This window comes from Triturus cristatus, chromosome 4_1 (genome assembly GCF_964204655.1).
Source record: "Triturus cristatus chromosome 4_1, aTriCri1.1, whole genome shotgun sequence".
In the NCBI taxonomy this organism is placed as follows: domain Eukaryota; kingdom Metazoa; phylum Chordata; class Amphibia; order Caudata; family Salamandridae; genus Triturus; species Triturus cristatus.
The window spans coordinates 1,242,935,793-1,242,949,970 of record NC_140585.1 but is presented as its reverse complement, the minus strand read 5'-3'; the positions used below and the strand labels follow the sequence as shown (position 1 = coordinate 1,242,949,970).

The 14,178-nt window shown below is 51.8% G+C and overlaps 1 protein-coding gene across 1 annotated transcript in view; it reads right to left on the bottom strand.

Moving 5' to 3' along the window:
* Positions 1-14,178, bottom strand: part of ESPL1 (extra spindle pole bodies like 1, separase) — a 470,161-nt gene that overhangs the window by 184,252 nt on the left and 271,731 nt on the right. The window contains exon 20 of the mRNA XM_085654666.1: positions 4,717-4,890. Within this exon, the coding sequence (XP_085510792.1) occupies positions 4,717-4,890 (174 nt within the window). The remainder of the gene's footprint in view (positions 1-4,716; positions 4,891-14,178) is intronic.

Here is a 14,178-nt window from a genome sequence, read left to right as displayed (position 1 = left end):
CACCACCTGTGGCAGTCCCTAGGCCAACTGGCCTTGAAGGGGCAAGGACGCCCTGTCCAGCAGATTCAGGGGCCTAAACGGAGCAGTTGCCCACGAAGTGCTGGGCAGCTGTAGAACAATGATGCTGGGGCCAACGTTGAACCTTCCAGGGCTCTGAACCCCCAACACTCGTGGCCCCCTGAGCCCCCCTGGGCTCTAAACAACAAAGAAAAGCCCCCGTTGGAGCCCTCTCTGGGCTCTAAAAGAATACTGCCCCTGCTGGGGCGGACTGAGGACTTTAATAACACAGGCTATGGTGCCCCGCGAGCCCTTGCCTCAACCAACAAGCAACCAAGGACTGGCCCCCTAGAGCCTCGCTGGGCTCCACCAACAAGAAGTGCCCCCTGGTGCCTGGCAGAAACGGAGGTGGCACTCCAGAGCCTCTCTGGGCTCTGCACGAACAAATGCGGTGTAGGCGGAGCCCTCTAGGCTCTTCACAGGCAATCGGCCCCCGCGTTGGAGCCTCTCAGGGCTCTTAGGACCAAAGAAATGCCCCCTCTACGTTGGAGCCTCCCGGGGCTCGTGAACACACAGCGCGGTCCCGATGTTGGAGCGCAGTAGCGCTCTCAGCAAGCACACAATGCCCCCCAACAATTGGATTGGAGCCCCATTCACCGGGACTCCTGCAGGGGTGTCTCGCTCATCGAGGCAAACGCACGCTCGGGGCTCTCTTCTTCGCCGGTAGGTGGGGTAGGCTCCCACCGTCACCGGGGAGCCCCGCCAGGATCAACAGCCGCTTTCTGTTCTCGGAAGGCGGCAGGCCTCCCTTCACGCTCTTCTCCCTGTGCCGGCTTCCGGGGGATTCCGTGGGCGCGGGGCTTCCTTCGTGAAAGCGGAAGTCCCACCCCACGTCAGGCCACTCGCAGCCTGACTTCCTCTTTCACCGCGGCGGTGATTCCTTCGCGGGGTGGGCACCCGCTCGACACGCAAAAAAAGGGGGAGGGGGTTGCAACCAGCACGGCAAAGTCCCTGGCGGGGTGGGCACCCGCTAGGGATAGTAACTTTCCAATAAAGCGGGGTAGGCTCCTGCTCAAGCACCACAATGCGGGGTGGGCACCCGCTTCCCAGTACGGCAAAGACAGGGCAAACGCCGGGTGGGCATCGGCTTCCAGCAATAAAGCGCTCCAGAGCGCTAAAGGCAAATCAAAGCGCTTCCAGGCGGTTAGGGACATAAATAAAACGCTCCTAGCGCTTTAGGGGAGAATAACCACAAAGTCCACCAAAGTTCTCCCCTGCATACAGCAAGGCAGGGGTGAGGGGCAAGGCTGGACCCAGAGCCAGCTCACTGGGCCTCCAGGCAGGGAGGTAGTCCAAGTGGCGGTCCTCTGGTCCAGCAGCAGCAGCCCCCCTCAGGTAGGATCCTGGAAGAGAACAAATTGTAAGGGGACACAGCCCCTTCTTATACACCTTTTCCCTTTGTTGTTTCTCAGGGTGAGGGGAAAAACCAGTCGCAGCTGGTTGGGGAGCACCCTTTATGTGCTCAGCCCCTCACTCTATTCACTGGCAGGGCTAGGGTCATCAGTCGCACCACAGGGGGCGGAGCCAGCATTGTGTGGGGAAAGCCCTGCCCTAATCAGGTCCAAGGTGCACTCCTCCCCAGCCATCAGCATGCTAATATCACACTCACCACTGGGGCAGACCCACCCAGACTCCTGGAGCCAGGCTCACCAGCCAGCTCCAGCCAATCACACGCCAGACACATTTTACAATAATATGCCAACTCCTAGAAGTGGCACTTCCGCACATGACATAATCACGCATTATACATCATTGCGAAGCATTCGGTCACACGAGTCCGCACATACCAAACTCGAGCCTGCACACCCCACGCATCAGGAACTACCAGGGACACATACATTCCCCATGCATTCCTATGGGAGGGCAGGCCTATCTCACCACATGCACTCAGAGTGCGCACGCACTTTACTCTGGGACACAGGGAAAGTGCGCAGAAACCAAAAATCACGATCACCCAGTCACCAATAAAAGCAAAAAGTCCAGGGGTGAACCTGCCAGAAGGGCCAAGTCCAACAATGTCAAGGGTACTCATGAATGACAAAAGATTCTACTAAGATGCGCAATGCACGGAGTGTTTTAGCCAACAAAACTGCATCATCGGCATATAATAATGGGAAATCAGAGTTTGCAATTTTTGGCACATCCACAGTAGAGCTCAATAGATGGATGTTCAAATCATTAATATACAAAATAAAATGCAGGGGGTTTCAACATGCACCACTGCATATCCCACTTACTAGTGGAAAGGCATCGGAGACTTCCCTTGACTGTCCATATTGTATCCAAGTGCTCATGGAGGTTGTATAAAAAGTTACTGCACATAGTAAATAAGGCATCCATTGCCCGAATTCCAGTACTCCTACGTTTGATAGTGTCCACAAGCCCTTCCTACAAAAAAAAAAGGTATGGCCCCTTAACTCAGGGGAGGGTCAACTGCATCATGTCACAGGCCTTTGAACTGGCCAGGGGTACACAATAGGGATGCCCTTTGTTCCGATTCTTTTTTACCATCTATATGGAACCCCTGGTAGAGAAGATCTGGGTGGATCCACAGATTTATGGGATCCCTATAGGACAGCAGAAACATAAGCTGTCCCTCCACACAGATGTCATGGTTGCCCTCTCACTCCCAAACAACTCAATCCGAGCCTACCTGAAAGAATTCACAGCATTCGGTAGGGTCTCTACTTTTAAGGTGAATAGCCAAAAATTGCAAATTCTTAACCTGAACCCGCAGTGGGATAAGACCATGTTGAAACACCCATTTCCTCTTCCGTGGGCAAGGAACCGGGTGTAATACCGGAGATTCAAAATATGCCCCTCATCTGAGAAAATCGTGGACCTTAACTATAGTGTGCTCATCCCCACAACCCGCACCGACTAGCAGTCTTTTTTTTTTAAGCTTTTCATTCGCATGTAAACCAAAAAGAAACCTGGTGACATTTGTTACAAGCATGATGGTAAAAAGGTATATTGGCACATTGCAATAAATACCCAAGCAATTGTTCTCACTAACCCCCCCCCCCCCCGCCCCAACCCCCACCCCTCGACTAAGTAGCAAAAACATCCAACCTTTCCCGGTCGCTAGCATTTCGAGTGGCACTTCCAACAGGAGTACACAGGTTCCCCCGAACAGACTTGCAGTCTTGGCACTCTGGGGAACTATGCCAGGTGGGGAGTACTGCAGCTGTCAAAATGACCATTTTACCAAAAAATGTTATGTACCCCACTACAAACCATCATCACATCTTGTGTAAATGGCAACAGATGATTGAAGCATTTACCTGGGTTAGCAAGAAAACTTGTACGGCAAGAAAGAGGGTATCTTTGTTTGTGGCATAGGGTATTCTAGGCATACCTCATCTCTTCAGTTATTATCTAGCCATCTATTTGAGATACCTGGTTAAACGGAATAGGCCCTTCACATAGCAGCACTGGTGCTTTACTGAACAAACCATGGCAGGGATACATATTTAAAAAATACCATCGCCCTTTAAAAAATTGGAAGTTAAGGTGTACATATCTCGCCAGTTGTGTGAGCAACTGGAGAGTCCTGTGATAGCACTGCCATTGTTAGAGGTTAATCCTCACACCCCTACAGACTGACACCCATTGTCGACCCTACATTTGCCCCGGCGATGATGGGCGAGCAGTTCTGCACCTGGTAGGATGCCACTGCAAAAGAACAGGTGACATAGGACCTCAGCTGTCTAATAGACTCAACAAATTACATCCAACTATGGAGTTTGAGAGGGATAGATGGCGGTCCATTCATATTAAACACTGGGCAACTCAATCCACAATCCAACCTAAGGCCAGTAGGTCTCATTCTCCCTTAGAGAAATTGTTAATTACCAGGGCGTATGAGAAACTAATTCTTTCCAACATATAATACATTTTTTGCCAAAACACGCAAAGTGGCTGCACAAACTTTGGGACCTCATAGGTATGGAGAAAAGTATTGCCTCGCTGCAGAGCAATTAAAGGTGTTTGACAAAATGTGGGAGCCTTGCATAACATTCCTTTCACAAGAGTTCAGGTTTCGCATATGCCCTAATTATATGTGAGTGCTGCCAATCCCTACAAATGCAGTCACAGTTCTCAAATACTAAGGCATGTTGGACAACGAGATTTAGTGGACTGACCCAAATCATATAAACTGCTTTAAAATGGTGGACTAAGACCTATGGGGGTGGGGGCTCTTATCTCTCCTCAATACCTCCTGTTTTCCCTATATATCCGCTGTCCCTGTCCACCAGTAGCCTTCCTACTCTGACTCACTTGCCGATGGTTGTAGGCACGTATGTATTTTGGTAAAACAAATAAATAGAGTTGAGCTATAAAGCAGGGAGAGACATTTGGGAGACACTGTTCCCCTTTGCTATATAATCAGGATAATGCTTCACAATCAGCAGATTCACAATGACATGGAGGCAAAACCTAACAAGAGAGACTCAAAATAAAGGTTATCCTGGCCCTTTACTACTGAACAAATCGTGCACCAGAACGACAACACACTTAATATGACAGATGCCAACATGTACCACCTGGAAAAGGTGCACAACAGGATAAAAGCATCAATTCCAATGATTGCTCATTCGGTTTCACATTGCATTTATTCATGAAGGCAGACATTGGAAGCTCTACAGGACTACTTACTGGTTGCAGAATACAAGGAGGAGGAGAGGTCGTGCATACTGTAGGGATTCAGGTCAACCTCTTTCTCATCTTCACCTGGAAGCCAGTTCTGTAAGTCCGAGCTGGCATCACGTCTCAACACTTCACACTCCCCGTCAGCACCATCCTGCATGGGTATGGGCTTCTTCCGTCTACCTGTGTAGAAAGAGACAGTTAAACAGATGCCTTGCCAACCGAACTATGTACCTAGCCCATCAGCTTTCATGATTTAGAGAGAAAACTTTTTTCAGAAGAATGAACAATGCATCTCCGTCAGATTCAGACGGAAATGCCACACAGATGCCAAGAAAAGAAAATAAGTTACTTACCTGTAACTACGGTTATCCAGTATTGGTATCTGTAGGAGAGTAGGATCTGCACTTAGGTTGCCCCCAATGTTTTCGGATTTATACACTGGTTTCTGGCTACAGTCTGGCTGGGTCCCTGCTAATCAGGGCCCCAGTCTCTCTGTTCTCTCTAAACGACTTGGTGTGCATATTCGATGCACTAGTGATTGGATACTGTGGTACCTTATGAGCCCCTAGTAAATGGTACCTTAGGTACCTAGGGCATAGGCACTTGCCAGGCCTACCAGGGGCTGAAGCTTGTATTATGCCACCCCTGGGAAGCAGACTCAATCTGACACCACAGGCCTGCTACTGCAGCCTGGGTGAGGTAGTGTCAGCACTCCTCACAGACGTATAGGTTCCTATATCTCACCATATACACACATATAAACCTATCAGCCACCCCTATGGCAGGCCCTATCAATCCTGAGGGCAGGGTGCTTGTTTTACAATGTGAGGGGGTGCCTCTGCATGAGCAGGACCCTCTGCAGCTGGCAGGGTCTATTCCTTGTGGCGGTTTGTGGATGCGGTTAAACCATATACTCTTAAGTGCATTATGAATGCTAACTTTGGAATGACTGCATCAAAACATGTCATGTTTCGTGTCAAAACAACTTGGAATCATACCCCCACATCAGTCCATCATGTGGGAGTATGATCCCACCCTTCTAGAGGGGACAACATGTGCCTACTGTGGTAACACGGTAGAAATCTGAAACAGTCCTGGCATCACAAAATGGATGCCACCAGCACAGACACTGGGCTGCCCTCCTGCTGCTGACTGAAACTCGCAGTGGAGGATGCCCAACAATAGGCATCGTGTCACAGAGAGGTGTCACTACCTTCCAGACAGGATTTAGTGTATTGGAGCTGGGTGGGTGCACTCCTAGAGTGCTTTGAAGTCCTGCACTGGGGAGCAGTAGGCTCCTCTGTGCATATGCCAGCTCAAACCGGTTCAGGGGATACCTGTCCCTGCTCTGGCGCGAAACTGGACAAAGGGAAGTGGGTGTAACCACCCCCTACCCTGACCCTCCCAGAGGAGTGGTCATAGAGCTAGTCCCTCCCCTATCTTCAGTAAAAGATAGGAAACCTTGCCATTGAAAGTACATAACCCTGGACGACGCTCTACAAAGAAGAATCCTGGCCCTTCGACGTTCCACTACCTTTGGAAGACAGAAGAATCTCCCTTGGAGTCAAGGAGTGACACCCCTGCTTGGCAGGCACCAGAAACTCTAATCAACGGTCGCAAACTTTCCCGCTCCCGCCGGAGTCTGAAGTCCCTGCAGCCCCGGAAGTGGATTTCCTGACTTAGACGGCCATTGTGAGTCCCCAGCAAAGCGGAGGTGAGTGGACCCCACGAGTGACTAGGAACTGCAATACCTGGGAACCGTGCACTATTGTCGAGTGCAACCTCTTCACGACGTTCTACGAACTTGTTCTTCGGACCATTTGTGGCCCAAGCCCCCAGCAGGTTATGCAGCGAAAATCAGAGGCCTACCCCGTCCCGAGTGACCGTGGGTTCCTGTAAAGCATTTCCTCACGAGGCATCTTCGCGATCCCTTGCCCGTTGGCTTTGTGGGTCCCCCGAATACTATTGACTCAAAGGGCTCCCCTGGTTGCTCCAGGCCTGCCCTCACTTATCCTCACTGGGTGAGTCCCTCAGACCTTGCTGGTCTGCACCATTGACTAAATTCACTTTCCACAAGACTTGCTGTTGCCAAGGCTGGTTGGCTCCAATCCGGTTGCCGATACCGCAGTCAGATGCAGACGTCGTGGGACACTCCGAATCCAGCTGCTGGTCATCGATTATCTCTCCTGGACCTTGTGAGCGAATAGTCAAAACACCCTTGATCACCTGAAATCACCCGACATCCATGGGCATCCATCTTCCTGGCCCCAGGTCACTGGCAAGTGACTGAACACTGTCCCTTCAATTTTCGGGTCATCAGCATCTCGAATCCACCCTTGGATTCCACCGGACACTTCTTCAGTCTTCGCAAGCAGCAAATCTTCTTTGGTCTCCATAGAAAACAGCGACGCGACCCGACACCAAAAGACACCTATGCACCCGGCTTCCCTGGGTGAGGTAACTTGTGCACTCCGGAGCCCTAGTGTGTGTTGGCCCTCGAATTACTTACCTTGTAAGAGGCTTGCTTGTAGACTTCCTCGAAGTACCCTAAAACTTTAAAAATCAAACTGCGACTTGCTCCATTGTAATCAATAGGGAACCCGCGGCTGTGTTCACACACTGCATGCGTCTCCCATGGGTCTGTTACTTACCTGCTTTCACTGCAGTAGTGAAGCCCCAGCGATTCTACAGGCCCTAGGCCTTGTCATTCTGCAAGTCGACTTTCCTAAATCTCTTTTTCAGTATATGGTCTGGTACGCCCCTAGGGCCCCAGCCATATTTGTGCTTAACTTATTGTGAAACGTTGATATTTGAAAGTGTTCCTGGCTTCTAATCTCATAAAGAGATTAGTAGAGTGTGTCTAGAAATAAATACATATATATTTGATATATATACCTGTGTGGTGTCCTTTCATTTGGTAATTCAAGAGATTATTAGGTAAAACAAGCTGCTTTACATTCCTCTGAGACTTAGCCTGAAGGCTGCTCTCCACAGCTACCACTAGGATAGCTTTCTTTAAAAGGCTGTATTAAACCTATCTACCATAAGAGTCGAATTGGACTGGTGCAAGGTGGCCACTATAACTTGTGACAAGCATATGCCAGGCCAACTTCTCACAGTATCTTTCATAGATTCACATGCAACTCTCTCTCCTCCCCGTTTGGGCTCACCATATTTTAGCCTTCGCCTAGGCAGCGCGCATGCGCTGCTCTAGGAGGGCCTTTAGCCATCGGTCTGCTCATTTTGAAGCACACTTGTGCTTTTAGCGGCATCCACCTTGCGGGAGCGAGCAGCAGAGCGCGTGCTAATTGGCCGCTGCTCGCTCCCGCAAGGCAGATGCCGCCACAAGCACGAGTGTGCTTGAAAACAGCTGCTGCTTTTTTCAGCATTAGTTGTTTTCCCCCCTGTCGCGGGTCAAAGGCTAATTGGCACAACTGAGACATCTGCTGAAATAGGTTTTGCTTCCTGTTAAAATTGTTGTAATATCATTTGATCACGTAATCTCTCCCTGCTACTGCACCAATAGTTTAAATCAAGTATGGAAGGTGAATTTGCAGTTTTATAGATAATATCGGTGATGTGATGTTTTATAGCTTATTCTTCCATAAATCAATAACAAAGGTTTTCCACAATCGAGGGCAGGTACATTCTAATGCTGCGCTTTTAAAGTTCTGAAATTAACCTTTAAAAAGACACCACGGTTCAGCGGTTGTACGCAGGTAAAGCGATGTATGGGCATGTGTGGGAGTACAAATATCTTTAAACTAACATTAACAAATATTTTAGGGAGTTTATTAATCTATAACGGCCATGCTTCAGTGAATTCTTTATTAAGTGCTTCGGCTGCCCACTGCTGTTATCCGCGGTTGTGCGCGGTGTCATGCTAAAAGGCTCCACAATAATTAGAATGTGCTGTTAAACAACCCTCGCTTCTCAGTGGGACCTGCTCCTGAAACACCTCCTAACGATCCGTGAGGAAACCACTCTCAGAACTATTTATAATTGCTCTGGTAGGCAAGGCTGTGGCCATTTCCATTCTTATACCCTCATGTGAAAGCTTGATTAAAAGATGATGAAATATTTTGCATAAAATGAATTTGAGAGTAATGGCTGAAATTGTAATGCGCAGACAACGAGGCATACAGCAATGAGTAACAGCTGATGCATTCCAAAAAACCAACCATCTTTCTTTCACGAGTAAAATTGCCCCCCTTCCTTCATGCGCAGGCCCCGCTGATCCTCTATCATCCCTCTTTTCCAGCTACGGAAACTCTCGGAGTTAAAGCACAAGTTACTACTTGTGTAACGATATATCTGTAATAGATTCCTTACCTTAGAATATCCCCAGGCGTCAGACTGGATCCGGAAAGTTTGTCAGCACTACCCCTGCGCGTCGTAAGGTGGCGTTGTGCGGCTCTGTGTCCGCCGCTGGCGTCGTATGCGCCGAGATGATTTCAAGGAGACTACTTGGGTCCTACCTATGCGCGCCGACGTCCGTTCTGTACACGACTTTCGGCGCCAGGAACACAGCCATGCAAGAAACTGACCACTGGTGCCATGAAACTAGGGCCCTGAAAAGGATTACCTTAACCCTAGAAATCAGTTCGCACAGCGGGGAGGATGGGTGGGCGGTAAAGAATCTATCACTAACTAATGTCTCTTACAGATGTATTGTTACACAAGTAGTAACTTGTGTATCTGAAAGAGACACGTGATAGATTCTTTACCTTAGAATAGATACCCCAGCAATACCAACCCCGGTGGTGGGTCTACGAACAAGATTACACCAGAAAGTCACTGAGAACAGAACGACCAAAGAAGCCGTCCCTCCGGACTTGATTATCAAAGCAATAATGCTTGGCAAACGTGTGCAGCGAGGCCCACGTAGCTGCCTGACCAATGTCCTGCAAGGGAACGCCGCGTCCCAAGGCAGTAGTGGCTGCCGTTGCCGTGGTAGAATGGGCACGTAGCCCCACAGGAGGCTCATTCTTAGCCAATGAGTAACAAGCTTTGATGCACAGAATGACCCACCGAGAGATGGTTAGTTTGTGGACAGCCCGACCTTTTTTGGCGCCCACAAAGTCAACAAAAAGCTGGTCATCCACCCGGAACTGTTGTGTGTGCTTTAGATAGAACGAGAGCATACGTTTTGGGTCCAGGGGTGGAGCCTCTCTTCCTCTTTTTAAGGATGCGGAAAGGTGGTGGGCAAAGTGATGGTCTGCCCGATGTGGAAGGGCATGACCACCTTCGGCAAGAGAGATGGATGAGTCCTTAAAACCACCTTGTCTGGATGAACAGAAAGAAAAGGAGGTTTAGAAGAAAGCACCTGGAGGTCACTCACTCTTCTGGCAGAGGCGATCGCTACCAGGAATGTTGTCTTGAGGGTGAGGAGACTTAAGGGACAGTTATGAAGGAGCTCAAAGGGAGCGCACATCAGATTTGTCAAGACAAGATTTAAGTCCCATTGAAGCATTATGAAAGGCACAGGAGGAAACGTGTGTGTAATGCCTTTGAGGAAGCGATTAACTGGGGACTTAAAAAGACGGCTGATCTGGAAGCCGTAGAAAGGCGGAGATGGCCGAAAGATAACCCTCGATAGTGCCCAGAGCAGAGCCGTGCTGGGCCAAAGAAAGAAGGAAAAGAAGCACCTCAGAAAGAGGGTCCACAGCCTTGGCTGTGCACCATGCCACAAATATGTTCCACCTGCAGGCGTATACCGTTTTAGTGGAGGGACGCCTGGCTGCCAGAATGACATCACAGACTTCGGGAGGAAGGTCAAAAGCTGTCAACTGTGCCCGCTCAATCTGCACGCATGGAGGTGGAGGCTGGATAGGTTCGGGTGGAGGACCGTCCCCTGCTGCTGCGACAGAAGATCCTCCCGAAGAGGCAGTCGGATCAGGGGGGTCGATCGCCATGCCGAGTAGCTCGGGATACCAGTATCTTCGTGCCCAATTGGGAGCCACAAGGATGACTTGTGCCCGGTCGCGCCGAATCTTCTTCAGCACTCTGGGCAGAAGTGGTGTAGGCGGAAAGTCGTACAACAGACCGCAGCTCCACTCGTGACGAAAAGCATCGCTGAGCGAGTGCCGCCTTGGAAATTCCAACGCGCAGAACTGATGACATTACGCATTCTCTTCGGTGGCGAATAGATCTAACCAAGGTTTTCCCCAATGCAGAAAGAGAGCTTGCGTCACGTCCAAGTTGAGACGCCACTCGTGATCCACCATGCACCGGCGGCTGAGTTCGTCCGCCCTGGCAGTCAGAGAACCTGCCAGGTGTTGAACCACCAAGGTAATGCCTTGATGTTCCAGCCATATCCAGAGTCGCAGAGCCTCTTGACATAGGGTCCAGGACCTCACCCCGCCCTGTGTGTTGCAATACCACATGGCGGTGGTGTTGTCCATGAACACCTTCACCACACTTCCCCGGACAGAGGGAAGGAATGCCTTCAGTGCAAGTCGGATCGGCCGAAGCTCCAAAAGGTTGACAAGGAGCCGGGACTCCGCCAGAGACCAGAGGCCTCTGATCTCCGCCTCTCCCAAGTGGCCGCCCCATCCCAGGAGGGATGCATCCGTAACCACTGTGTGCTCCGGTTGGGGAAGGGAGAGGGATCTGCCATTGACCCAACCGCGATTCGTGAGCCACCACTGCAATTGTCGTGCAGTGCCCTTCGAGATCTGGACATGATCGGACAGGTTGCCCTGATCCTGTGCCCACTGGAACTTCAGGTCCCACTGCAGAGTCCGCACATGCCACCTGGCATGTTGCACCAGTAGGATGCAGGAGGCCATCAGGCCCAGGAGCCGGAGGGTCATCCTGACTAAAACCCGGAATAGAAGCTGAAAGATCGGAATCAGCCTGAATCTCCCGGACTCACTGCTCAGGAGGATAAACCCGAAACTGCTTCGAATCCAGAACTGCTCCAATGAAGGGGAGCTTCTGAGAGGGACTCAGGTGCGACTTCGGCACATTGATGGAGAACCCCAGCAAATGCAGGTCAGCCGTAGTCTGGAGGTGGGAGACGACTGCCTGGGGTGAGCCCGTCTTCAACATCCAGTCGTCGAGATAGGGGGAAGACTGGAACCCCTGATCTGCGCAGATGAGCTGCGACCACCGCCATCACTTTCGTGAACAACCGAGGGGCGCTGGTAAGGCCGAAGGGGAGCACACCAAACAAAGTGCTTGTGGCCCACCGTGAACCGCAGGTAACGCCGGTGGGCCGGCAGGACAGGGATATGAAAATATGCGTCCTGCAAGTCCAACGCTACCATCCAGTTGCCAGGGTCGAGGGCAGCCAAGACCTTAGCCAGAGTCAACATCTTGAACTTCTCCTTCCGGAGGAAGAGATTGACGTTCCAGGGGTCCAAGATGGGGTGCAAGCCCCCTTTCTCCTTTTTGGGTACCAGAAAGTAGTGGGAACAACCACCACGTCCTACTTCTAGCCCTGGAACGCACTTGATAGCCCCATTGACCAAGAGGGCCGTGACTTCCTGTTGGAAAAGCGCAAAGTGATCCGACATACAGTGGAACTGAGGTGGCATGCCTTGGGTGGCATGCTCCAAGGGGCGGCAGTAGCCCCTTCGGACGATGTGCAGCACCCAACTGTCAGAGGTGACAGAATGCCAGTGGGGGAGGTGAAGGCGAATCCTGCCGCCCACCAGCGTGGGGTGCACCCCAAAGCTCAGACTAGGAAGGCTTTGAGGCGGATGCTGCAGGAGCAGAGGTTGACTGACCTGGACGATGGCCCCCTGTCCCGCTGCGGTGGGAACCACGTCCGCTCAGAGATTAGTTCTGCACAGACTTCTGGTTGAACGAACGTTTCAGGGCGCCCCTTCAGTGGCCACAAAAGGAACAAAAGGCAGACGTGGCCGGGCGCGTGGTGGAGAGATCCAAGGATTTGGCCGTATGCCGGGAGTCCTTGGAACGCTCCAGTGCACTTTCTGCCTTATCGCCAAACAGGCGAGTACCATCAAAGGGCATGTCCATAAGGGAACTTTGAACATCCCCTGAAAACCCAGTGGACCGCAACCAGGTGTGGTGACGGAGGGCAACTGTTGACAAGATCGCCCTACCCTGTGAGTCCGCAGTGTCCAGTCCACACCTGATGGGGAACTTAGCCGCATCTTTCCCCTCAGCAACAGCCTGGGAAAGCACTGCCCAAACCTCCTCCGGACACTGAGGCAGCATCTGTGCAACTGTGTCCCACACAGTGTGAGAGTAGCGGCCCAAGAGGCATGCGGTGTTCACCGACCGCAGCCCTAAGCTGGCAGAGGAAAACAGTTTCTTGCGAAACTGTTACAGCTTCTTAAATTCTGTATCCGGCGGAGGGGTAGGGAATGCGCTTTGGGAAGTGGAGGCCTGGATAACCAGGCTCTCCGGAGTCTGGTGGGTTGTCAAAAAGGCAAGGTCACCCGGGGCCGGCCGATGGCGCCTGGCTACGTTCATATCCACAGGAACCCCCCCTGGCTGGTCTTGACCAGGTGCCCATCAACACATCAGTTAACGCTTCATTGAACGGTAGCAGGGGCTCCATAGAGCTTGCAGCCGGCCGAAGGATTTTAGTGAGGTTAGTCTTGAGGGTCACTGTAGGCAGGTCAAGGTCAAGGGCCTCAGCTGCTCTACTGAGGACCACAGGGTATGTTGCGCCCTCCTCCATGGCCTCAGCAGGAGGAGAAAGAAAACCAGGTTCAGAGGAGAGGTCAAGGCCACCTGCATCCTCCAACTCTTCCGTCCATTCCTGTTTTGACTCGCACTGCCGTGCAAGAGGGTCCTCAGACCACTCCTAGTCGTCCCCTTCCTCTACTGCCCATGGCACAGGCTGCGGTGGTGGGCGAGGAACAGGGGAATATAAATGGTCAACTGCACCAGGAATGGCGCAGATCCGGCTCCACGTCCCAAATAGGGTTCTAACCCGGAGCAAAATTGTCCGGAAACCCGGGCAAAGGTGGAACGAACGGAACCCATTGCGACGCCGGGAACGGAGCCGTGGCAGGCGCCAGAGTCGCCGGCGGACGACCTTGCGGTGCCAGGGCCGGAGCTGCCGGCAGAGGACCTTGCGGCGCCGGGGCGGGCGTCAGGGGAGGGCTCTCACCTGGGACCGCTTGGCCCGAAGGCACACCAGCAGGAGCCCAAAGTCTGAAAAAGCTATCCATGGCAGCAAGAAAATCTTTCACCTGGGCAGGAGTCGCCGATAGACCCGGATAAGGCGGGTAGGCTGCAGGACTCTTAGGCTCCAACGGAGCCGCGGGGAGGTAACCCCGGCCCCCTCATCCGCATATCGACGGGGGGACGTCAAAGAGCGTAAGCGCTTCTTCAACTTCTTCTTAGGACATCTCTTACCCGATTCAGAGTGTCAAGACTTTGACCCAGAGGAGCGATTATGATGGCTCCGCGGTCGGTCCCTTGATCGACCCCTGGACCTTGAACGGCGCGGAGACTGCTGCCGGGCCTCCAGCAGCATACGGGACC